Here is a 24,756-nt window from a genome sequence, read left to right as displayed (position 1 = left end):
AAGCTCAATGAGCTTATCCATGAATTGTGAGGGTGTCTCGTTTTCTGATTGTCTAAGCCTTTCAAATTTTGGCCATGCTTCTGTATCCTCAGAGCATTCTCGCATAGCTATTATATTGGCATCCCTACAACAATGTAATTGCAACTGGTCCACAGTACTGTTATAATTCCATGCAGGATCCTGAGCTGGCCATTGTGGTGCACTACGCCCCCAGGCTTTGTTAACATAACAGATGATTTTGTTTTTCTCACGTTCCATTAGAAAAGCATTGAGCAAATTCTCAGCATCCTTATAGGAAGGCTCATATTGAAAAAATATATCAGCCATCTTCTTGGTCACAACCAAAGGTTCAGATTCAAATTAAGGTATATTATGTGTCATTTCTCTAATTTCTTGGGGAGTAAAAGGAATATGGTGTCTTAGGGTCACCACATCCCCATTGCGTCCTATGTTGGGCACTTCCCTTAGTGGGAAAAGGCCTTTATAGTAGTCATCTGATGTCTGTGATTCCTTAGAAATTGATTGTGAGGGTGCCGAGGCAACATTGGTAGGAACAGGTATGGTAGCAGAATGAGATTTCTTTAGAGTTGGGGCTGGTCACGATGTGGGAGAAAGGGCAAGAGAGGATGGGGGCGGGGGGCATAAGAAAAATCAACGGAGGTAAGATCAGCCAGGAGTTGCAGAGGATGAGAGAGAAGGATCTGCACCTGATGTATATGAGAGGGGTATCTTATCTTTTTTTTTTTTTCGGGAGAAAAAGGTTCATCCTCTATTTGTGGTTCAGGAGCAGACTCACAAAATTCAGACTTGTTTTGGGTGGGATCAGTATTTTTTTTATTAGGTCATGTAAGTGTTTGAAATTTTTTGATTGAATTTTCCTGTCGGTATCTTTTGTCTTAAGAATGAAGATCAGAAAAATAAAATGTTCTAGGATTACAAGGAGGAGGAGGGAATTTGGAATTTTACATGCTTCTAATTGGGCAAAAGCAAAAGGCTTTCATGCATAGCATTTATGCTGCTTAGCATTTTGATCAAAAAAGAAAAAAATAATGTATATTTTTATTGATTTACTTTTTTATTGTTTTTATTATAAGTGGTGAAGTAGAAGGTGAGGGTATTTACTTATTTAGTTTTTATGATTTTATTGGATTTTTATTTTTTTAAAGGAAAAATGTTTTTTTTAATTATTTATTTTGTTTGTTGCTGACATCTAGTGGCAGCAAACAACCACTGTAGCTAAGCAGGAAAAGAGGAGGGGGGGAAGAAAAGAGAAGAGAAAGAAAAAAAGAAAGAAGAGAAGAAAAAAAATTGGTGCTCAATATTGACCTCTAGTGGCCAAGAGGCAGCACTACAACTGGGAGGGGTTAGGGGCATGGTTATGGGTGGTAAAAAAAGAAAGAAGGCTAGAACTCTCCCAGAGAAGGCAAAGAGCCTGGTGGAGCCTCAGGGGCAATAAGCTGTCCAACAGGGTAAAGTGGCTTCCCTTCAAGCTGGCTGACAAAAGGGAAGCTTAGACTCACCAGCTGGAATGGAGATTGGGGCAGCAGAAGCTGCAGAAGCAACATCAATGCAGAGGTGGGGGCCAGGCTGGAATTAGCTCTGGCTAAGAAAAAAAACCCAACAGTAGCTTTGGGCCTCAGGTAGGAGAAGCCAAGCCAGGTGTGACTAGGCTTCAGCACCAGGGTGCTGTGGCTGAGGCAATGGGGGAGCGGCTTTTCCACCAAGACCCCTAAAGTAAGGTAGCTGGGCATGGCAGGGAACCCAGAGTGTAAAGATACTCAAATACTCACAGCTGCCAGAGGCTTGGAAAGTGGGAGGAGAGCTAGAGGAATGAGCCACAGTTGGGCAGCTGGAGATGGATTTGAAAACTACCAGTAGAAAAGTGACTTTGCTTACGAACCAGCAGTTTTAAACTGCCAAGTTGGTCGGCTGTAACCAGGCTGCCAGCTTTAAAGAAAAGGAAAAAGAAAAGCCGAGTTCTAGAATCCCTTCGTGGTTGACAAAATTGTAAAGATTAAAATTAATATCCAGTACTCCAAGTATAATATTTAATAATGTTTATTAAGTATTTATATTGAAGTATAAGGCAGTAAGGCTAGCAAAAACTACAAAGTTATTCCTCCCTCTCCCACCATGGAACCAGAGAGCATTATGGGGGCAGAAACAGTCCTCAAAACTCTTCCCATGTATGGAGACACAAAAACAGGAAAAGGGGATTGTGGGAAATGTCTCTAGGGTTCAAGATTCTAAATCAACACAGTGCCAGGCACTGTGATGAGTGCTTTACAAATAGTATTTCACATTGTGAGGATAGGATTAACTCTCCCCTTGTCTATTTTAGCTAATCAAATCAAGAACTTAAAGTACTCCTACTTAACACTAAGTAAGAGAGTTCATGAGTCACTTACTAGAGTCAGCTCACACCTCCAAAGGCCACTGCCCCCCCACCTTGGGCAGTACTAGGTAAATTGAAAGACTGCCATTGGTTTTGGTGAAGAAGGGGGAGTGACAGAAAGTGACATGGAAAAGAGGAGAATAAAAGAAGAGACCAGCATAGTCTAGAAGCATTCCTTTCCTGGCTTCCGGAAAGATTGGTTCTGGAGATTCATTCCCTTCCTGACATTTGGAGTGAGTGGCTGAGATCCCTGCCTTGGCTTGAAGGAGGCTGCATTAGTGGAACTCTGGCTGAAGATACCACCGGGACCCCTGGCTGAGAATTACTGGGAAATCCACATGGAGATGGGACTTGGGGAAGCCCTATTGGGGCTGAGCCAGACACCAGAACAACACTTATGGTGGTAGGCTAGACAATTCTATACCTTCTTATTTATATACATTTTGTTTCCACTTTCACTCTTTCTACCTCTTTGTAAATAAAGCTGCTAAAATTCATTTTGACTTAAGCTATAATATTTTTAAATCAGTGACTACAATATTACTTTAAAATTCCCATATTTAGTCAAAACCCTAAATTTAACTCTTACAACTTAATCTTCACAACAACCCTGCAAGATATCCTCATTTTACATTTAAGGAAACTGAGGCAAAATAACACTTAAATGACTTGCCCAGGGTTACACAGCAAGGATGTTCTTGCCCCCAGGCCCAATACTCTATACCAATACAGAAAATAGCAGAAAAGTCAGGAAGTTAATTTTAATACAGTTTTGCCACTTTGAGTTTTTGCAATGACTCATGCATTCCAAAAATATTACATGGGCAGCTGAGTGACTTGGTAGATATAGTACTATGTAAGGCTCATCGCCAGGGTCGGCCAGCCCTGTGTGACCTCACTTGAGGTAACAAAATGAAGAGTAAAGAATGGACACTATATGAAAATGCATAGCGACAAAGCTTTATTGGTTTCACACAAAGCATATATAGGTTAAGACACACAGGAAGATATGATGTTACCGCCCAGCAACAGCAGGAACCAATAATTGGGTAGATTCATAGGAATTCATGACGTTACCTGCCAGGCACAGGGAAGAACCGAGAGGATTCCAAACAAGCAACTTTCCCACAGTCTCTCACAATTTCTCACAAACCTTATCAATCCTCCCTTTGCTGGCTACTCCAACCTTGCAGTTTCTTTCTCACAAACCTTATCAGTCCTCCCTCTGATGCTACTCCAACCTTGAGCACACAGCTGGGCAGGTCGTACACAGTTCAACCCACAACCCTAACTATGAAACCCAAGCAGGGAGAAGAGGAGGGCTTTAACCCTTATGGTTCTGCCTCAACTACAATTCCCCCTTTTTCTTTTGCAACAGTATGCGGTGTTGGGTCAGAACTTGTCCAATCCTACCCATGCTGGCATACTCTACCCAAGGTGGTTGTTCCCAAAAAAACCCATCTCTTTATTCCAATATCTGTACTTAAATTCTGGAATAGAAGCAGAAGAGTCAGTATCTTATGGAGACGTTGTCAAGTCTCCTTGCGAGGCTTCTTGCACCCTCCCCTTGTTCTTCTCTTTATGGTCAATTTCTGGAACTCAGCAGGGAGGGAGCCATACTCTGTCTTTACCTGTGGAGACACAAACAGAACCTCGGCCTTGCAGGACCACTGAGTGGTCCTTGCCAAGTTTGATTATCATCTTTCCACATGCCACATTTTTGTTCTGGGTCAGGGAGCACAGGAGTGGTACCTGAATTTCGTACATTAAGAAAATGCAGAGAAAAAATTTTTTCAGCTCTGGATATATTATTGGAAGTAAAAATCAAATTATTTATAGTATATATAGCTATTGCCAATCATCGATGTGGTTAAGATCTGATTACTGTGCTCCACAATAGTTTGTCCTTGTTGGCAAAAAAGAAAAAATTGTTTGGAAGTATAAGCAGGTCCATTATCTGTTTCAGGGAGGGTAAAAATGACAGGTGAGCTACTTTCCTTCTATACTCCTGCCTTGTAATTAGCATTTGCATCAACAAAAACATTAGGTCCTGATACCAGACGATCTCTTAGAATATGAGAAAAAACAATAGGATGTTGTGACAAAAAAGAAAATAATCCTTGTGGAGTGTAGGTGGTAATAGCAATAAGGTACACTAATAGTAAAGACCATTCGTCATGACTGTGTAAATATTTCTGTATTATATCTTTAGCAATAGGTACCAGGATTTCATGAAGATAGTATCCTAAACCTGAGATCACATGTTCTATGCCTTTCCCATTTTGCTTTTAGATATAACCATTCAATGACTTTTTGTTTCTCAGTTAAGGCACCTGTTGGTAACATGAAAGTTGCAAAAATATTCACTTCCACGGCTAATTGAGGCTGATAGCGGTTAAGTGGAGTCTGATTCAATTTGTCTTCTACTATCTCTAAAGCAAGAGAGGCCTCAGGTGTTAAAGTTCCAGAGAAATTCAAATCAGAACTCCCTTCCAGTATTTTGAATAACGGTTGAAATTCAGTTGTAGTAAGAAATGAATATTACCTAACAATTTCTGATTATCATTTAAGGTATTAAGGCAGTCCTTTCTTAATTATATTTTTGAGGCATAACAGCTGTTACATATAACTGAGCCCCTGAATAGAGTACGGGACTTGTTTTTTGAATCTTTTCTTGATCAATGACTAAATGGTATTTTTGCAAGGTAATTTCCAATTAACTATTGCACTTGCTTATTTGAGATTCATCTTCAGCCACAATAAGAATATAATCTATATAATGGATGATGTGCAGAGCAGGAAAATGTAGTCTTAATGAAGGGCTGAAGCTACATATTGTTGGCTGAATAATCTTATCATTCTGGACATGGAATGTTTGCATTAAAATTCCACAGCTTCAAACAAGCTACTCGGTCAGACAAGGCTGGCAAAGTTTGTTTGTTTGAGCGTTTTAAAACCTCCATTTCTACAATTAAAATATACTCATCTTAAGTTATATGACACAGTGGTTGTTAACTCTTTGAGGTCCCTATTTCAATTCATAAGTATCAGTGTAGAATAATTATAAGCACTTCTTTCTCCTTCCTGTGTGCAAGGAAGGGGTTAATAGCTTCTGAGAAAGTTTATCCCAAGGCTGCTTGGCTCAGTTTAGATTTATTACTTAAGAGCCTTATCTCATCATTCTTTAACAAGTGAGCTTACTATAATTTAAAATATTGAATTTCTCAAACCTCTTTCATAATAATTTACTCTCAGTGGATTTTAGTTTGAATTCCACAACTCCCAAATAACTTTGATTAAGTCCTTTAGCGATGTTTCAGTGTTTAACCAAATTGAAGTACAAAGCATTTACATGCACTCCTCTCAAATTTCTATCTAAAGTAGAATAAAACCTACAGTTTAGTTTTCTATTAGCTCAAAATATTGCTACATACCTGATTAAATTCCAATTTATAATTTGTCCTATCTATTTAACACTAGAATTCACAGTATCAACTAGTATCTCTATCCATTACTCTTATTTCTTCTGGCTTTTCCTCTTTACCATTATTGTAAGTAGAGGAAATGTACTATCCTGACTTGTATTTAATCCTTATGACAAGCCCTTTTTGATTTCAAGGCTGCAGTTTGCATATCATATACCCTTAAATTCCTTTCTATACATTGTACACATTTTAAAAGCAATTCATATAACCTAGTCAAAGACAACAACGTTTAGAAATTTTCTCTTGCAAAATACCAAATTCCTAGTACTAATATTATTAAATCCCATGAACAGATTAATCACTTAAACTTCTTGTGTGTCATATAATTTCTTGTTACTACTCCTGACAGCACATGCATGAAAATAAATCTGATTTGAAAAAATCCCAAACTTAATTTCTAGAATAAGTTCTTCTCAACAACATAACAACTTTTTCTGAATGACTTTTACATTTATAAAGTAGCCAGAGCAATTTTTTGTCCTTATAAAATAAAATATTCCCTCTCTGAATCAGTCTGGCTATCAGCCACATTTAGATAATTCTCAAATTCACTGAAACCATTATTATGCATAGCAAGATTTAACAAAATAAACTTCTAGCCATGAGTTTTGTTGTGCTCAATAAAATCTGGTTAACATTATTAACATGACAAATAGTTACTACAATACACGAAATTAAATTTAGATCATATCAAAATCATTAACGATCCTCCCAAATTGCATACATCAAACCATTAATCTTAAATGAAAAATAGCCTCTAATTGTGGAGTAAAAATCTCCCTTTTCCTGCTCTGAATTTTTCTCTTTTTTGCTCCTTTGGGGGCCCATCCAAAGGAAGAAAGAGGAAAAAATCATTGAACAGGTATTTGCTTTTGTCCTCTGCTGAGGATTTTTGACAGGCAAGTTCAATCTTGCAACTATCCCATTTTATTTTCTTTCTTTTTGTGAGTGTCCAATTTAAAAATACATAGAGACAAGACTTTGACAAAGACAACGAAAAACAGAAACACACAACATTGTGACAAGCATGCTTTGAAAAAAATCAGTGTTTTAGGATCCATTCTAAAGAAAAAATATAATTTCCCTCTCACCCTTAGAGTATCTCGTATACTCACCACCGAGGGGATCTCTGTAGCATCGAAACTTTGCATGACCAGCACACAGCGTTGGGGGTTCTCCAAAGAGAACTGAAGGGGGGGTTCCAATGAAAGAACCAGGGGTAAGGGGGTCCCTAATAGGGGACAGTTTAGAACTATCGGGCGACAGCTTAGAGCTGTCCGAGAGGTCGCAAGAAAGAAAGATTGGAACATTATCAAAGAGGGATAATGAACGTTTTCTCGAGAGATACAACCTATCCTCCCCAATCCTCCCCATAGTGTTAACAGGGGAGTTAACCCATTCCTAGGAGATCTTGGAACTGTTTGCCAATCTTTGTCCTTTAAAAGGACAGGAATTAAATTACCCATTACTGCTAAAAGATAAACTAAAAAGCAAAAGAAAGAGAGAGACAAAGTTGGGGAACAGAGGAGGCCTGCCAATGCGGCACTCTTATCTCTGTTCGATCCCCTGCCCACCCGAGCTGCATTCTCGAGGCAGAGGCCATTAACTCTTCGTCATCCTATGACCAGCAAATGAATCGGGGTTACGAGGCATTATGTCCCTAAATCCGGACGCCATTTTTGTAAGGCTCATTGCCAGGGTCGGCCAGCCCTGTGTGACCTCACTTGGGGTAACAAAATGAAGAGTAATGAATTGACGCTATATGAAAATGCATAGCGACAAAGCTTTATTGGTTTCACACAAAGATTATAGGTTAAGACACACAGGATGATATGATGTTACTGCCCAGCAACAGCAGGAACCAATAATTGGGCAGATTCATAGGAATTCATGACGTTACCTGCCAGGCACAGGGAAGAACCGAGAGGATTCCAAACAAGCAACTTTCCCACAGTCTCTCACAATTTCTCACAAACCTAATCAATCCTCCCTTTGCTGGCTACTCCAACCTTGCAGTTTCTTTCTTACAAACCCTATCAGTCCTCCCTCTGATGCTACTCCAACCTTGAGCACACAGCTGGGCAGGTCATACACAGTTCAACCCACAACCCTGACTATGCAACCCAAGCAGGGAGAAGAGGAGGGCTTTAACCCTTATGGTTCTGCCTCAACTACAGTACTAGGCTTTGAATCAGAAAGTCCTGATTTCAATTTCTGCCTCGGACACTAGCTGTGTGTCCCTAGGCAAGTCACTTAACCATCTTGTCTCAAGTTCTTCATCTGTAAAATGAGCTGGAGAAAGAAATGGCAAACCACTCCAATATCTTTGCCAAGAAAACCCTAAATGGGGTTATAAAGAGTCAGACACAACTGAAATGATTCAATAAGATGTTATTACATTGTTCTAGGTACCATCCATTTTTGTGCATCATTCCCCCACTTCAGTGAGAATGCTAAGTAGTCTTTTCATGTGATAGTTTTTACATTGCTTTGGATTACATTCTCTGAAATCAAAGGAAACTTAGCTTCAAATTATAGGGAAATGCATAACCTGTATGCCAACCTATTGATAAAGGTTAGGCATGGAAGTTGATAAAGCAAAGTAGTAGCCTTTGAATCCTATTTTCAGCAAAGATCCATTTGATTTATCTGATCAGGAATTGAGAGCCCCTTTGCCATAAATTCAGCTTATAAACCTAAAACCTCATCCTCCTTTTCTCCCCACATAATTTACACCTGTTTCTTTGGGCCTATAGTGTATAGCACAGTGAGCTCAGCTTTGGATAGTTTTATTATCAGTTCCCATCCTTCATCCCACTCCACCTCCCTGACTCTGAATATATACACCCAGTTTTTGCTGGTTCATCATGTCCTTCCTGGTTGAGAACCATGTTTCCAGAGGTTATGCTGAAACTCAGCTTGATAAGAGCCAGATAAGAGATGGACAGAGACAAAGAGACAGAAAGAGAGGTATTTCCCTAGACAAATAAATTGAAAATAATTCTTTATGATTTCTTAATGTAGGGTTAGTAAATTCATCGATTCCAACATGGATCTTCAGCATATCAACCGCCTAACTTCGCGTAACAAAGCCCTGGAGAAGAATAATATTCATTTGGATGGCTCTGACATATTCCATGAGAATTTCAATTATAACAATGCGGTAATTCCTTATTACTTGGGAATCTCATAAGTTTGGGAATCACTTGAGTTTCTATATCACATATATGTAATGGTGATTACAAATTGTTTTAAGCCCATTTTCTCACTTGATCTTCAAAACAACCATAGGAGTTAAACAAATTCAGCAAAGTCAAAGTGGAATCTTGACTCTATTTACTTCCTTGGTGCTTTCAGACAGGTGGCTCCTAGGTTCCTTCATCCATGAAATGGGAATGAAAATGCAGGCATTTTTTAATTCAAAAGCACTAGATTAAATGTGAATGAACATCTGGCCTCAAGACACTTCCTTAGCTGTGTGACCATTGCCTAGCCCTTACCTCTCTTCTGCCTTGGAGCCAATATTTAATATCAATTTTTAAGGGTTTTAAATATAACTAAATATGAAAGAGCTATTATCATCATAGCAAATTTAGGTCGTGGTCATGGCCCTAACTAGGCAAAGGAGAGAGTGGCAACACCAGAAGAAGTAGTAAGGAAAAGATGTTCATTCTCATAGTGCTATCCCAAGAAGTGTTTACATGTCTATGGGGCTTTTGGTACAGTGTCTCACTTTTTCTTCACAACAACCCTGTGAGAAATGGGTATACGTATTATTATTCCTGTTTTATATTTAACAAGAAGAGAAAGCTCAGAGAGAATGAATGAATTCACTATTGTCACACAGCTGATAAAAAAATGGAACCAAGACTTAAAGTCTCGGACTCCAAACTTGATGCTCTTTCTATTCCCCGAAACTTGGACTCTTCTAAACATATTGAAATATTTATTCATGAGAGACAGTGATCACAGTGTACTCAGCATTTTAGAATCCCTGAAAAGTCTGAGATGCCTTTTATTAGGAAGACTGATTTGATTTGTGAACAGTGGAATAATAGCTCTTCTCTTTTGGGAGACAGTTTTTCTAGTGAGAAGATTTGAGCTGGCAAGTTTAGTCTGTTTTCTTTTCATGAAATAGAGAACCAGCACAGGTAGAACAGTCCCTGTTCAGGGATGATGTCGATGAAATCCCTGGTAAGTAGGGGTATAGACCTATGGTTTCTTCCAACCCTCTGTCCAATTTATTTATTTGGGCATAGTTATTCACATATTGTCTCTATTACCTCCTCCATTAGATACTTAACTCCCTCAGAGAAGGAATCATCTTTTGCCTTTCTCTGCATTCCCAGCCTAGTGCTTTGGTGCATAGTTGTTCTTAGCAAATTTTATTTTCTGACTGACTGAAAAGCTGTTTGACCTTGAATCAACCATAGCTTCTGAGCCCCAATTTCCTCATCTATAAAATGGGAATTATAATCATAATAATATCTACCCTACAGAAGTATTGTGATGGGGTTTTTAACTGAGGGAAAATGTGTAAAATGCTTTACACACTTTTGGGGGGCAGGTCTTTAAAGTACTATGTGAATAGAAGTTGTCATTTTATCTAATACCTCGTGCCAGTATGAACAAAATGCTTATGTTGTGAAATATTTGTTTACTGTGTTGAAGTCTTTTGTTCAGAGTCATCCTTTAGATGTCATGTGTTTCCTTTCTAAGCTGCAGTGGAATCATACATTGCAAATGATTTGGAATTGCTTTACCTACTTAGATCTCTAACCATTGTAATTCCTAGTCTCTCCTCTGTCTTATAGTTCAAACTTGGTTTCCAGCAATTCTATGCCATGTTGGTGAAGAAGTTTTCATTCACTTGGTGCCACTGGAAGATGATGTTAGTACAGATAATTGCTCTTCTGATTTGTATCACATTCACTATCAAGGCCTTTAAAATATCTTTGGAGTCATCGAAAACCCCCTTCTTACAGCTGAAGTTGAATGTGTATGGCGAAACAACTGTGCCTTTCTTCATCTCTAAGAATACTAGGCTGCATCCAAATCTCTCAGGTTATGTCTCAGATGCTATTAAAGCTGAGGAACAACTGCCCATGGAAATTTCATGTAAGGATCATATGTAAAGGGATTGCTGGTATGTGGCTATTTATCATGATTTCATAGGCTTTAGAGTTGCAAGAGGAGTCTCTAGAGTTCAGCAGTGCCCTCACTTCATAAATGAGAAGGCCATGATTTAGACAGGTAGAGGGACTTCCTCATGGTCATACTAGGATTACACTGTAGAACTGGGATTAACAATTGGGTTTTCTGGCAGATCCACTGGCCCTTCTACTCTACCACACTGCTACTTCTGCAGTTTTCAAGGAAATAATGACCCTCGATAAGTCACTTCATCTTTCAGCAGCCAGAAGCGATTCTCTAAGACAGCTAATTTCTGATACTCTCTACCACATGGAAGCCAGTTCTCTATTCGGAGAGTAAGTTTCCCATACAAATTAAATCAAATGTCTTTGGAACAACAACAAAAAAGTTATAATAATATAGCCATTACTCTATGTACAGTCAGGCACAGAAACATTTTTCAGAATAGCAAACTCTAGGAAAGCAAATAGACAGCCAAGAGTGTTGGATTGTCTTATCATGTATCCTAACCTGAGGTTTTGGGGACCCATTGGAGGCAAGATGAGTGATCTAGCTCTCCTGTCCATTTTCCCTACAATTTATCAATAAATATTAACTTACCCGACAAGTTTGTGGTAAGCCAATGACAATACCAGAGAAATTCAAGGCATCCCAGACACAGAATGTACATACCTGAAGCCAAATTTGTTGAAGGCTATTACAATAAAGGGAAACTCAGTGTCTCAGTGGATAGAGAAAAAGGCCTGGAGATGAGAGGTCCTGGGTTCAAATCTAGCCTCGGATAACTTCCTGGCTGTGCAACCCTGGGCAAGTCACTTAACCCTAATTGCCTAGCCCTTTTCACTCTTCTGCCTTGGAACCGATACTTAGTATGAATTCTAAGATAGAAGGCAAGGGATTAAAAGAAGTGGATATTGCAATGCTAGATGACTAGGCCACAGATGGTAAGTGAAGCTCACAGTCTGGTTAAACACTTCAATATCATACTACTCCCTAGTCTTTAATCACTTACCTATGAATCCTTTTTCTAATTCATACCCTTTTGTACCCTACCAGTACATTACTCTTATCCTCTGCTTTCTCTGTTCCTCTTCATGTGCACCTGAACAGATCTGAGAGAAATCATGCTGACTTTGTGAGTCCTGTACGAAATTTTTTTGTAATCTGCTCAACTGGGTCCTAACTGCAGTATAGCAATGCTTTTATTCCTCCCTAACTGATTCTCTACAGAATGTCCACATGTTTTTCTCTCCTCAAGCTTACCACTCCACTTATTTCCACTTTATTAGCTCAGAAACTCAGCTCATATTTTACTAAGAAAAGAGAGGCTATGAACTTCCTCTGTGTTTTATGTTATCCCTCATTCTCTTATCCTTTACTACAGTCTCTGAAGTGGCCCTTCTCCTCCCCAAGGCCAGTCTCTCCACATTTATCTTTGATCCCATCTCTTCTTGTCTTCTCTAGTCAATTGCCCCCACCATCATTCCTTCTCTCTAATATTCAGTCTCTCCCTATCTGTATAGGGGAAACTACATGGCATAGTGGATAGAGTAATGGACCTGGAATTAGGAAGATTTTATTACAAATCAGGCCCCAGACACTTAATAAACATGTGACCCTGAGCAAGTAATTTAAACTTCTGTTTGCCTGAGTTTTCTCAGTGAAAATGAATATAATTATAGCACCTACCTTGCAGGGTTATTGTGAGGATCCAATGGGATTTCTAAAATGCATTAGCACAGTGCCTGGCACATAATCGACACTATATAGATGTTAGCTATTATTATCTACTGGTTCCTTCCTTGCTGTTTACAAACAGTCAAAGTCTTACTCCCTTCTCAAAAAAAAAATCATTTGACCCTACCATTTTTAATGTTATAATCCTATATCTTTCCTCAGTTATAAACCAAAACTCTTTAAAAAAAAAAAAGGTTCTCTAGAGTAGTTGCCTTCATTTCCTCCCCTCTTATTTATTTCTGACTTCCAACCTCATCATTGTGTCTTGAGCTTCTCTGACTCTATAGACACTTTTTATGGTCAGGTTCTTTTTGTGGTTGTTTGATCATTTTTCCAGTCTATTTCTTGACTTTGAACTTTACAGTAGAGTTGGAATCTTTCCACCTCAAGGGGTGGAATGACTAAACCAAGATTCTGTGACTACATATGGGGGCCTGTAGGCTTTCAGGGCTTTCAAGGTAGTATAATTTGGGGAGAGTTCTAGTCAGTCTTCCCTCACAACCATAGACCATGGCTTATCTTTACTCTGGAAATATGATCCATGACTGGGTAATGGGCAAAAGTTGCCAGATGGCACCTGGTCTCATACTCAATATTAGCACAGGGGGTCATTGAGTTCTATTTGCTCCCTTCTATTGTTCAGAGTCCATTATGTGAGTAAAGTCCTTCTGTTCTAAACTATATGTTCTCCTTCTAATTCTTTCTTCCAGAACTCTTATTTTACTTACAATTTCATTTCTTATTACTAGATTCCTTTCTTCCAGCTACTCTTTTTCCCCAATTTTTAAAATTATCTACTTAGTAACCATCAACACCACAAAACATTTTTAAATGCATTAAAAAATCATGTGCTAAACCACAAACTCTACATTGTTTATAATTTGTTTAAAAATGTCTAAGTTATATGTGTGTGCTAATATAAACATCCTTTGCTTCTGAGTCCCCTTTGGATTTATTTTACTTTGATACTTTTCCCCCTTGATTTTGTGCCTGTTATTTTTTTTATGATCTTAGTATGTATTAGTTTTAGTCTCTTTTCTTCACTTGTCATCTCTTCATTTATTTCCTTTATTTTCTTTGTTTCTTATGTTTCTTTTTTTCATTTCTAATAATAGTACCATCCATTCAGATCCTCTGACGGTGACACTCTCATAAAAGACAAAAAAGGCATCAGCAACAGGTGGAAAGAACACTTCAGCCGGCTCTTCAACCTACCCTCCTCAGTCGACCAAAGGCCCCTTGACCAGATCCCCCAAAACCGCATCATCGAGCAACTTGACATCCCTCCTTCAATAGAGGAAGTCCAAAAAGCCATTAAACAAATGAGTGCAGGCAAGGCACCCGGTAAAGACGGGATCCCAACCGAGGTGTATGTACAAGGCCTTAAATGGAAAGGCGCTCCAGGCATTCCACATAGTGCTGACCAGCATATGGGAAGAGGAAGACATGCCCCCAGAACTCAGAGATGCCTCCATCATAGCCCTATACAAGAACAAAGGCTCATGAGCAGCCTGTGACAACTACAGAGGCATCTCACTACTCTCCACTGCTGGAAAGATCCTCGCCCATGTTATACTCAACAGACTCCTGTCCACTGTTTCAGAGCAGAACCTGCCTGAATCACAATGTGGCTTCTGACCAGATCGCAGCACCATCAACATGGTCTTCACGGTGAGGTAAATGCAGGAAAAAAGCCTTAAGCAGAACCTGAGTCTCTACATGGTCTTCATAGACCTGACTAAGGTGTTCGACACAGTGAACAGGGACGCTTTGTGGGTGATCCTCAGCAAGCTCGGTTGTCCAGCAAAATTCATCAAACTGATCCAGCTCTTCCATGTCGACATGACAGGAGAAGTCCTATCTGGTGGAGAGACTTCTGATCACTTCAACATCTCCAATGGCGTGAAACAAGGCTGTGTCCTCGCTCCAGTACTATTCAACCTATTTTTCACTCAAGTATTACGACATGCTGTGATGGATCTAGAACTGGGCGTCTACATCAAATACCGACTGGATGGCTCACTATTCGACCTTCGCCGCCTGACTCCAAAAACAAAGACAACAGAGAGACTCATCCTGGAAGCTCTCTTCGCAGATGACTGTGCTCTCATGGCCCACCAAGAAAATCATCTCCAAACCATTGTGGACAGGTTCTCCATCGCAACAAAACTGTTTGGCCTGACTATCAGCCTCAGCAAAACAGAGGTGCTGTTCCAACCTGCACCAGGGAGGCCAACTAGCCAGCCGTGCATTACAATCGATGGCATGCAGCTTTCTAATGTCAACACTTTCAAGTATCTGGGCAGCACCATCGCCAACGACGCGTCCCTAGACCACGAGATCAATGCCAGGATCCAAAAGGTCAGCCAGGCACTTGGGCGGCTGTGCTGCAAAGACCTCCAACACAGCGGTGTAAGCACTGCGATGAAGCTCAAAGTGTACAACGCAGTGGTCCTCAGCTCGCTCCTGTACGGTTGTGAGACATGGACACTGTACCGGAAGCACATGAAACAACAGCTGGAGCAATTCCACCAACGCTCTCTCCGGTCAATCATGAGGATCCAATGGCAGGACTGAATCACCAACCAGGAAGTCCTTGACAGAGCCAACTCCACCAGCATCGAAGTCATGGTCCTCAAAACCCAGCTACGATGGTCTGGACACGTCATCCGCATGGACCCACAGCGAATACCAAGACAGGTATTCTATGGTGAACTGTCAACTGGACTCAGGAAACAAGGCCGACCAAAGAAAAGATTCAAGGATCAGCTAAAGTCCAACTTGAAGTGGGCTGGCATTACACCAAAGCAACTAGAACTCGCTGCCTCTGTCAGAAGCAGCTGGCGAACCCACATTCACCATGCCGCCACCACCTTTGAAGATGAGCGACGTCGACGTCTTGCCGCTGCACATGAACGCCGACACCAGGCCACAGCCGCACCTCCCATAACAACTGGCGTCCCAGGCCCCATGTGCCACAAACTCTGCTCCTCAGCCTTTGGACTCCAAAGCCACATGAGGGTACATCAATAGATGATAATGCACAAAGACAATTTTCATTCTCGGCTTCCGAGAGACTACTACTACCATCCATTACATTCAGATATCACCATCTATTCAGTCATTTCTCCCATTCATTACATTTGTGTTCTTTCCAGTACTTTATTATTACAAAACAGAGCTTCCATGAATATTTTCATAGATACACAGCTTTTTACCCTTTCAATAATGTCCTTAGGGCCTAAACCTTTTAATGGGATCATTGGATTAATGAGTATGAGCAGCCTTACAGCCCTTAATATATATTTCCATCTTGTTTTCTTTTTTTTAACCCTTATCTTCCATCTTAGAATCAATACTGTGCATTTGTTCTAAGGCAAAAGAATGGTGAGGGCTAGGCAATGGGCATTAAATGACTTGCCCAGGGTCACACAGCTAGGAAGTGTCTGAGGCCCAATTTGAACCCAGGATCTCCCATCTCTGGGCATGGCTATCAATCCACTGAGCCACCCAGCGGCCCCTCCCCAAATCTTGTTTTCTAAAAAACAATTCACAACTGCTTTAAGAAGTAATATTAGGCATGTTTCACCATGTTTCTATCAGCATTTAATCTGACCAACTTAACCAGTCTTGTTCTCAGTTAGCATACATTATCAGGACCATATTTAACTAGATTGGTCCTTAGGCAGCAAACACAGTCTGTTGCCAGGACCAAACTTTTTCCAGAACCAAGTCTTTCCAGCTTGGTCATACCAATTGCCACAACCCCTGAGGAATGCAGGATCCCCATCATAATGTCATGGATGTTAAAGTAATGCTTTTTTGCAGAATATTTGTGCTCTCTAAACCACTGTTGTCCCATCAGAAACTATATGTGAATTATGTGTATGTTCAGGCTTAGATCTACTACTAGCCTCATGAAGGCAGTGGGGGGTGGCGGGAAGGAAGAGGAGTGGTCTCCATAGATCTATCATATTTAACTTATCTAAGATTATATTCATCTCCTTAACTTCTTTCTTATTTTTTTTGTTAGATTTATCTAGTTCTGAGAGGGGAAAATTAAAATCCTCCACTATTATTATTTTGCTATTTATTTCCATCTGTATCTCATTTACCTTTTCCTTTAAAAATCTGGATGCTACAACCCTTGGTGATTACATGTCCAATACTGATAATGCTTCATTATCCATTGTACCCCCAATATAATATATTTAGCCTGTTCATCCCTTCCAATTATATCCATTTTCACCCCAAGTCTGTCAGAAATCATGACTAATACCCCTGCCTTCTCTCAATCAGCAGATGCAGAGTATATTCTGCTCTGGGTTCCTCACCTTCACTCTACATGTATCTCTCATTTTCATTGTGTTTCCTGTAAACAACACATTGTTAGATCCTGATTTTTGATCCATTGTTATCTATTTTCTTCCCATGGGTGAAATTTTTCCATTTATACTCAATGTCATAGTTACTAGTTATGCATTTCTATCTGCTCTGTTCCTCCTCACTATTTGTCCCCCTCTTCCTTCCTTTGTACCACATCCCTCTTCAGATATCCAGTTTCTTTTGACCAGTGCCTGTCCAGTTCACACCTCTTCCCCTATATCCTCCTTTATCCTCTGCCCTTGCCCTCCTAGTTCCAAATTGTCCCACCTTTCCAAAGGTCCCTCCCCCCTTACCTGTTGATTCTTATTCTATTTACCTTTACAAAAAATCACTTCCTTATCCCGCCAACCATGCCCTCCTACTTCTTAATATGAGTAGGATTCTAAAAATCTGTCCCCTATCTTATCCTAAGAGTCCCTCCTTTGTTTCCTCACTTTACTCCCACCACCTCTTGATATGTACTCACTTTTAGATATCCCTTCTTTCCTTCCCTTTACTTATTCCCTTGCCCTCCTTTCTCTTAACCCACCTTTTCTTCTCTTATTCTCTCAGTCCTCCAACAGGGGGCCCAGTCACTCTCTTATCCCATCCCCCTTCCTTCCTGTTTCTCTGTACATTAATATTTTTAACTTTCTAACTGTCTGTTATTCTGTCTTTATCCCAGGTCTCATGAGAGAGGGGTTCTAGTACTACCAACCCTCCATCCTCTCCTCCCCTTCTCTGTGGCTGTTCCTCCACTATTACTCCTCCATATGAGATAACCATTCCACCATATGTCCTCCTGATCTACTCCATTACCATTTTGGCTCATTCCATTACATTCATCTCAACCTTGAGTCTATCATTCATATACATTACTTCAAAATACTCAGGCAATCCCCATTCCCAAGGACCATAGATGACATTTTCCCATACAGGAATCAAATGATTTTGCCTTTTAGATTGCTTATGATTAATCTTTCATCTTTACCTTTTTATGTTTCTTATAGATTAAATTTTCTGCTGAGTTCTGGCTTTTTCCTCAGGAATAGTTGAAACTCCTTTAGTTCATTAAACAAACATTTTTAACCTTTTATAATTATGTTCAGTTTTACTGGATATATTATTCTTAGTTGTAAGCCAAATTCTTTTGTTCAATGAAATGCTGTGTTCCATGTACTGCATTCTTTTAATGTTGAGACTACTTAATCTTGTGTTTTTCTGACTAACTCCACAGTATTTGAGTTGGGTTTTTTTTCTTATTGCTTATATTATTTTCTCTCTGGGAGCTGTGGAACTTAGCAATGATGTTCCTGTGGATTTTCATCTTGGGATCTCTTTGTAGTAGTGATCAATGGATTCTTTCAATTTCTATTTTACCTTCTGATTCCAGAATTTCTGGGAAGTTTTCCTTGATGATTTCTTGAAGCATGATTTCTAAACTATTTTTTTATCATAACTTTCCAGGAGTCCAACTATTCATATATTGTCTTTCCTTGATCTATTTTCCAGGTCAGTTGTTTTTGTGATAATATGTTTCATACTCTCTTCTATTATTTCATTCTTTTGATTTTGCTTTATTATTTCTTGTTGTCTTAGGAAATCATTATCTTCCCCTTATCCAATTTAGTTCTTAATTAATTATTTTCTTCCATGAGTTTTGGATCTCCTTTTCCATTTGGCTGATCTTTCATAATTTTCTTTATTTTCTTGCATTGCTTTTGATTTTTTTTTCCTTTGGTCTGTCTCATTTGGTTTTGGAGGGTTTTTTAAGCTCTTCCAATAGCTCTTTTTTAAGCTTGTGGAAATTTATTGTATTTCTTTTCTGTTTTTGAAGTCAGTGTTTTTACTTCACTTTTCTCTGAGTTTGAGCCAAAGCCTTCTCTGTCCCCATAATAACTATCAGTATTTGAGTTCTTTCTCCTTTGCTCATTCATTTTTTTTTATTTTACTGACCAGATCAATAAACTTAATTATTGTTTCTGCCAGAGAATCAGAGTTCCTATTTTGTTAGGATATGTTATGTCAGGTTTTAGGATTTTTTGTGTTCGTTTTTCCTAAGTTCTCTTAAGTTATTCCATTTTTTATAGTCTAGGATCAGATGTACTCCAGGTCCCCCATCAAAACCCCAGTCTGTGATTTATTTCAGGTGCTCCCAAGCAATTCTACCATTGCAGCTGCAGGCAGCCAGTCCACCTCCTCTTGTGGCAGTAGTCAGTGACTCCACCATCCTGGGAGTGGCCACAGCTGATGGGACCCAGTCTCTCAGCAACCACATTCACCAATATGCTTTCCCCACTCCTTATCTCCTAGTGCTGTACCCTGGTATAGAGCAGGTGTCTAATCCAATTCCTCAGGCCTCCAAAGTTCCTTGTTTATTAGCAAGAGGGTCTGAGCTCCTGCCCATAGGGTCTGGTGCCTATGGACTCTGTGGTGTCTGCCCCTTCAATCCCTAGCTATTGGCCTATGAAAAACTCTGGAGCCAAGACTACAAAAGATGCAGGGGCTCCCAGGCCTTCCCCCACCCCACCCCCAGCAGATTCTAGTGGTATCCTCAGGGATACAAGCTCCCAGGATCAGCAACAAGATGAGGTTGCCAATCCTACCCCCAGGGACTACCTTACTGATTCACCTTGTTTCCTTTGTTCTTGCCTATAGGGTCTATGGGGGTGGAACTGAGACCAGGAAAGTCAGAAAACTTCCTCCCTAGTTATCCTTGGCTGATTAGCTTCCCCCCTGACTCCTCTCGGTTTTTGCCACTTTTAGCTTTGATTTTGGGGAGTTATTTTTGGTTGTTTAAGGGAAGTATTAGGACAATGAGAAAGCTTCATGCCCTATTTTGCCATTTTTCTTCCAGCTACTTTGTGGCCAAACCATTTCCCCCTACTGCTTGGTTTATAGTTTCTATGATGTTATGTTCTTCTGGGTTTATTTCATTAGCTTCTCTTGACTTCTCTTGATTTGGCTAAAAACTGGTTATTCCAGGTCCGTAAGTCCATGTGGTAGGCATTGGTAGTTCTTTCCCTTCACTTACATGAGAGTCCATGAGGGGGCTGAGTAACCCTACAGATCCTTTATTCTCTCTGACTTTAGCCAAGTCCTTCTTTAATCCAGCAAACTCTCTTGGCCACAGCTCCACATCTGGTTAACACCATTCTCCTTCTGCCTTCTTTTAAGGCTCAGTCAGGGGATAGCTAAGTGTTCTTGAGTGATGCTATCCAAAGAATATTCAGAAGGGTCAATGTCTGAGACAGAGAGCATGAAGCCCAAGATATCCTCCAGCTTGCTAGTTGTAGCAGTGCTGATTCTACAGTACTCCTCTGCCTCATGAGGTTGACTCAACAAAGCAGGAACAAACTCAGAGGGCTCCCTGTCGTCTTCCCTCTACATAAATTCTTCTCTCCACAAATCAGGCATATCTGGAAATTCTGACTTCATCACTTCCTGCTCTGGAAACTGACCCACAGGCATCAGTATCTCCTGGAGCTGGGAATAAGCTGGAGACTCCAATGGGCACAGACTGATTTCAACAGATGGCTTATCATCTTCTTCCATGAGGACCATCACAGCTCCCTGAGTCTCCTTTCCTTGGCCATGGGATATGTTGGCTTTCTTGAGAATTTCTGGAAGTATATTCCTGGATCACTTCCCAGAAGCTCCCATTAACAATCTTCAGTAGCTTGATCTGCCCAACTGGCTTTCCTCTATAGAGTCTGAACTGCATGACCTTATCCCAAGACTCTGCTTATTTGCACTCAACTTGGTGGGAAAGGAAGGACTAAAGATGCCCTCCAAAACACTGGTTTTTCCTGGCCCTTGGTCCTCTTCTGTGACCTCTTTGCTCAAAGTCTTCTGCCTGTAGAGATGGTAGCTGAGTAGCATAGGTGCTGAACTGGGCCCTGTTACAGTGCTAAGGAAATCAGATGGACAAATATCAGGGGACAACTCTGAGCAGCTTCACCTAATCTATCTGAGTGACAGAGATTCATCCACAATGGGCCTTTTTTCACAGTTTATGTTATCTTCTTTTGTTTACCCATAAGTCTAGTCTCAATTCCTGTTTTGTGTTTTCGGATAATAGCCAGCCTCCATACACACACACATACACAAATACACACACACATATACACATTGTGGTTGGAACCTGATTGCTCTGAAGTAGGATTTCTTGGGCTCCGAGTTCTGACTTCCACCTTCCTTGACATGGCAGCACTCAAAAAATGGATAATTTGAGCACCACCATCTAACCCCCTGCTTTCTTAGAGTACCATAGACTTCATGGGCCTCTGCACTATCTCTAGGTAGAGTACTGCGGGCTTCTGGGCCTCACCACTATTCCACAGCACTCCAAAGGACAATTTCAGTTGAATGATGAGATCAGAAGTCAGACTGCAGAAAGTTAAGAAGAGGATGACAGGAAAGGAAGTGAAGGCACCAAATATTCATGGTCTTTGCATGTAGTTTAGCCACAAAATAGAGAAAAGAGGAGTTTGTCTTGACAAAGAGAAGGACAACCTCATCATGTGGGGCAGAGGTGAAGGATAAAATAACAGGGAAAGACATCTGTGTGATTTGAGATAAAAAGAAGGGAAGATGCTTAAGGAAACTCTTGGTACATGGCCTCAGTTTTTTCAGTGAAGTCAGAGGTAAGGTCCTTAGCTGAGGACAGAAGAGAAGTGCCATTGGAAGCTTGAAGAGGAGTAAAAAGGTTTGGAATAGCTGTGATGATGAGTAGGATAGTGAATTGAGTAGGGAAGAATAAAAATTTTGCTTTATGCAACAGGGGTCCAGCTAAGATTATATAACATAAATTTATAGTGAACTTCATCAACACTGTTTCATGATTTTCTCCAGCTCAGTTCAGCAATATGTGGAAAAGGAAGAAGGGGACAAATGGTAGGTGTAATCCAAGTCTGAAGTTGGACAAGGAATGATCCAGTGATAGAATAAGGGAAAAGAGACTTGGTTTTCAGAATTTCTGTGTTTTAGAATTTTTCAGAGCCTTTGATTTATTGTTTTCCTCTTATTTTGTTGTTGCTGTCCCATTTTTAAGAAATTATTTTCTTCATTGAGATTTTTGTACCTCTTTTCACCATTTGGCCAAATTTGACTTTTTAAAGTTATTTTTTTCAGCATTTTATGCCTCTTTTACCAGATTATTAATCCTCATTTCATGACTTTCATGTATTGCTCTAATTTCTTTTCCCAGTCTCCTACTGATTTTGATTTTCAAAAGCAATTTTTGCTCTTTTATAATCTTTTCATCTCTCCTAGAACTCTTGTTGGGCTTCTGTTAAGTCTGCATTTTCATCTGAGGCTTTCCTTATAGATATTTTCATGTCTTTGTCTCCTTTGTTTGTGTCTTGAGTTTCTCTGTCATCATAGTAAATTTTTACGGATAGGTTTTTTTTGTTATTATTGGCTCACTTTTCCAGTCTATTGCTTAACTCTGAGGATTATGTTAGAGTCTGGTATGGAGATGGGATCGCTGTCTGAAGCTTCAGGCTTTTTCACCATGGCTGGGGGCTTTGTTTTTTTAAAACCCTTACCTCCTGTCTTGGAATCTATACCAAGTATCAATTCCGGGACAGAAGAGTGATAAGAGCTAGGATATTGGGGTTAAGTGACTTGGCCCCCAGGGTCACATAGCTAGGAAGTATCTGAGACCAGAATTGAACCCAGGACCTCCTATCTCCTGGCCTGGCTCTCTATCCAGTGAGCCACCTAGCTGGTTCATCATTCTCTTATTTTCACAGCTAGCTCTGCAGGTCAGTGCTTCTACAGTGGTGTAACTCTGGGAGAGGTGGGGTTATTGCTGTCCTGGTCTGTCTTCTTTTCCTTACCCAGGAAGGGCCCTGTTTCCTTGCTACCACAAGTACTAGTGCTCCTCAATGCGTTGAACCTGTGACCAGAGAGCCTGTGCTCCCTGGTCCCTGACCACAACTGCCCCTCTCTGCCTTAGAACAGCAACCCAGGACTGCATCTGGGCAATGGAAATACTAAGCAGTTCTTGGTCTGGTGCCCAGGGCTCACACGTGGGTCAGCCCTCTGTACTCTCTTTATAGCCAATTATTCAATCCCCTACCTTTTCAAGGTGGCGAAATCTTCTGAAACGATTGCCATTCCTACAGCCTCCAAGCCCACAGCTAGTGTTGCTGCAACATATCTTTGCTCCAGGCCAGCCTCCCACCCAGATGTCACAGACCTCCCCCTCCAAAATTCCTAAGATATTCTGAGCTGGAAAAAATGGCTTAGCTTCTAATTCAATTTGACACTATTTTAAAGTTGTTTGGGGAAGAATATTAGGATAGTTTGCCTGGAATGCCTCCTCTAATTCCTCTATTTTGACTCTGCCTCCATGCAGATTTTTTCAAGGTGATTTTCTATAGTGGACCAGATTATTATAATTATATAGCTAACAGAGATATAGAGAATATAAAACCCTGTTGTGCAATTTATTTCTCAGTTGTTAGAAAACCTTTGAAAGCAACAAGCTAGGAAGGTGGCATATACCTATAATCCCAACTACCAGGAAGGCAAAGGATCTCTTTAGCTCAGGGAGTCTGAACTAGAATAGGCCATGTTTATTGGGTGTCCATACTAAGTTCAGCATCAATATGGTAAGACCCTAAGAAGCTGGGAGGGCAAGCAGAGCCGAGGAAGGAGGATCAGGAGGAATGAACTAACCTAGGTTGGGAATAGAAAGTCAGAGCTCCCACGTTGATCAGTAGTGGAGTTGCACTGATGAGTAGTCCTTCAACTTCTACTTCTAACCTGGGCAAAATATGGAGACCTTGATTTTTAACAGAGACAGACAGACAGGCAGGCAGGCAGAGACAGAGAGAGCGAGACAGAGACAGAGACAGGCAGAGAGACAAAAAGACAGAGAGAGAAAACAAAAGTTTACAAATACACAGAGAAAAGATTGAGAGAAGATGCATAAAGAAAGTTTGGGGTTTTTTATCTAAATATAAGTAATATATGGGAAATAGAGAAGAAAGGTCCTATAAGCAAAAATAAGTAATTAGATCCAAGCAGACTTCATCTTAAGATTTGAGTGACAGCAATGATAGTATGCGATCCAAAAATCCTCTCAGACATCTGTAGGTTGTTGTACCATTGGTAAATATACATCACTGATCCACATACTATGCTAATTCATATGCCTTTGTATTTTGTTTATAATTTTGAGCTCTGGAGCATGGTGTTGTGGAAAAAACACTGGACTGAGAGTCAGGAAAACACAATTCTGACTCAGCCTCTAATTTGCTATGTGACTTTGAACAAATTATTTTGCCTGATTAAATTTGAGTTTCATCCTCTTATAATATGACAGGATTAGGCTAGGTCGTCTCTGTGACCTCTTCCAAGCCTAGCATTCATAACCATAAGTAAGGCAGAGTAAACGGGACCCTGCCTCAGGGTACCACCATTTGGAGTCCATCCTTCTCCCTTATAGTGGTCCTCCCTCTGACACTCCTGCATCTTTTCCCACTACTTTGCCTAGTTTTAAGGCAAAAATCTTCATGGTTAAGTAGATATATTGTTTACCTCTCTTCCCCTGTGTCACTTTGGCAAACCATTCCTCCATCCCTCATCTTATCCTAGGTTTTAGAATAT

General features: G+C 40.2%; 1 protein-coding gene across 9 annotated transcripts in view; it reads left to right on the top strand.

The window, feature by feature from the left end:
• The window catches only part of LOC100013411 (phospholipid-transporting ATPase ABCA3-like), a 436,423-nt gene that overhangs the window by 336,417 nt on the left and 75,250 nt on the right, over positions 1 to 24,756 (top strand). For all 9 annotated transcript variants that reach the window (XM_056805572.1, XM_056805570.1, XM_056805568.1 and 6 more), the window contains 2 exons: positions 8,905 to 9,043; positions 10,695 to 10,998. In XM_056805572.1, the coding sequence (XP_056661550.1) occupies positions 8,905 to 9,043; positions 10,695 to 10,998 (443 nt within the window). The remainder of the gene's footprint in view (positions 1 to 8,904; positions 9,044 to 10,694; positions 10,999 to 24,756) is intronic.

The sequence above is a fragment of the Monodelphis domestica genome, chromosome 7, assembly GCF_027887165.1.
Source record: "Monodelphis domestica isolate mMonDom1 chromosome 7, mMonDom1.pri, whole genome shotgun sequence".
NCBI classification, from domain to species: domain Eukaryota; kingdom Metazoa; phylum Chordata; class Mammalia; order Didelphimorphia; family Didelphidae; genus Monodelphis; species Monodelphis domestica.
Note: the sequence above shows the minus strand (reverse complement) of the source record. Positions and strands in the feature narration are given on the sequence as shown.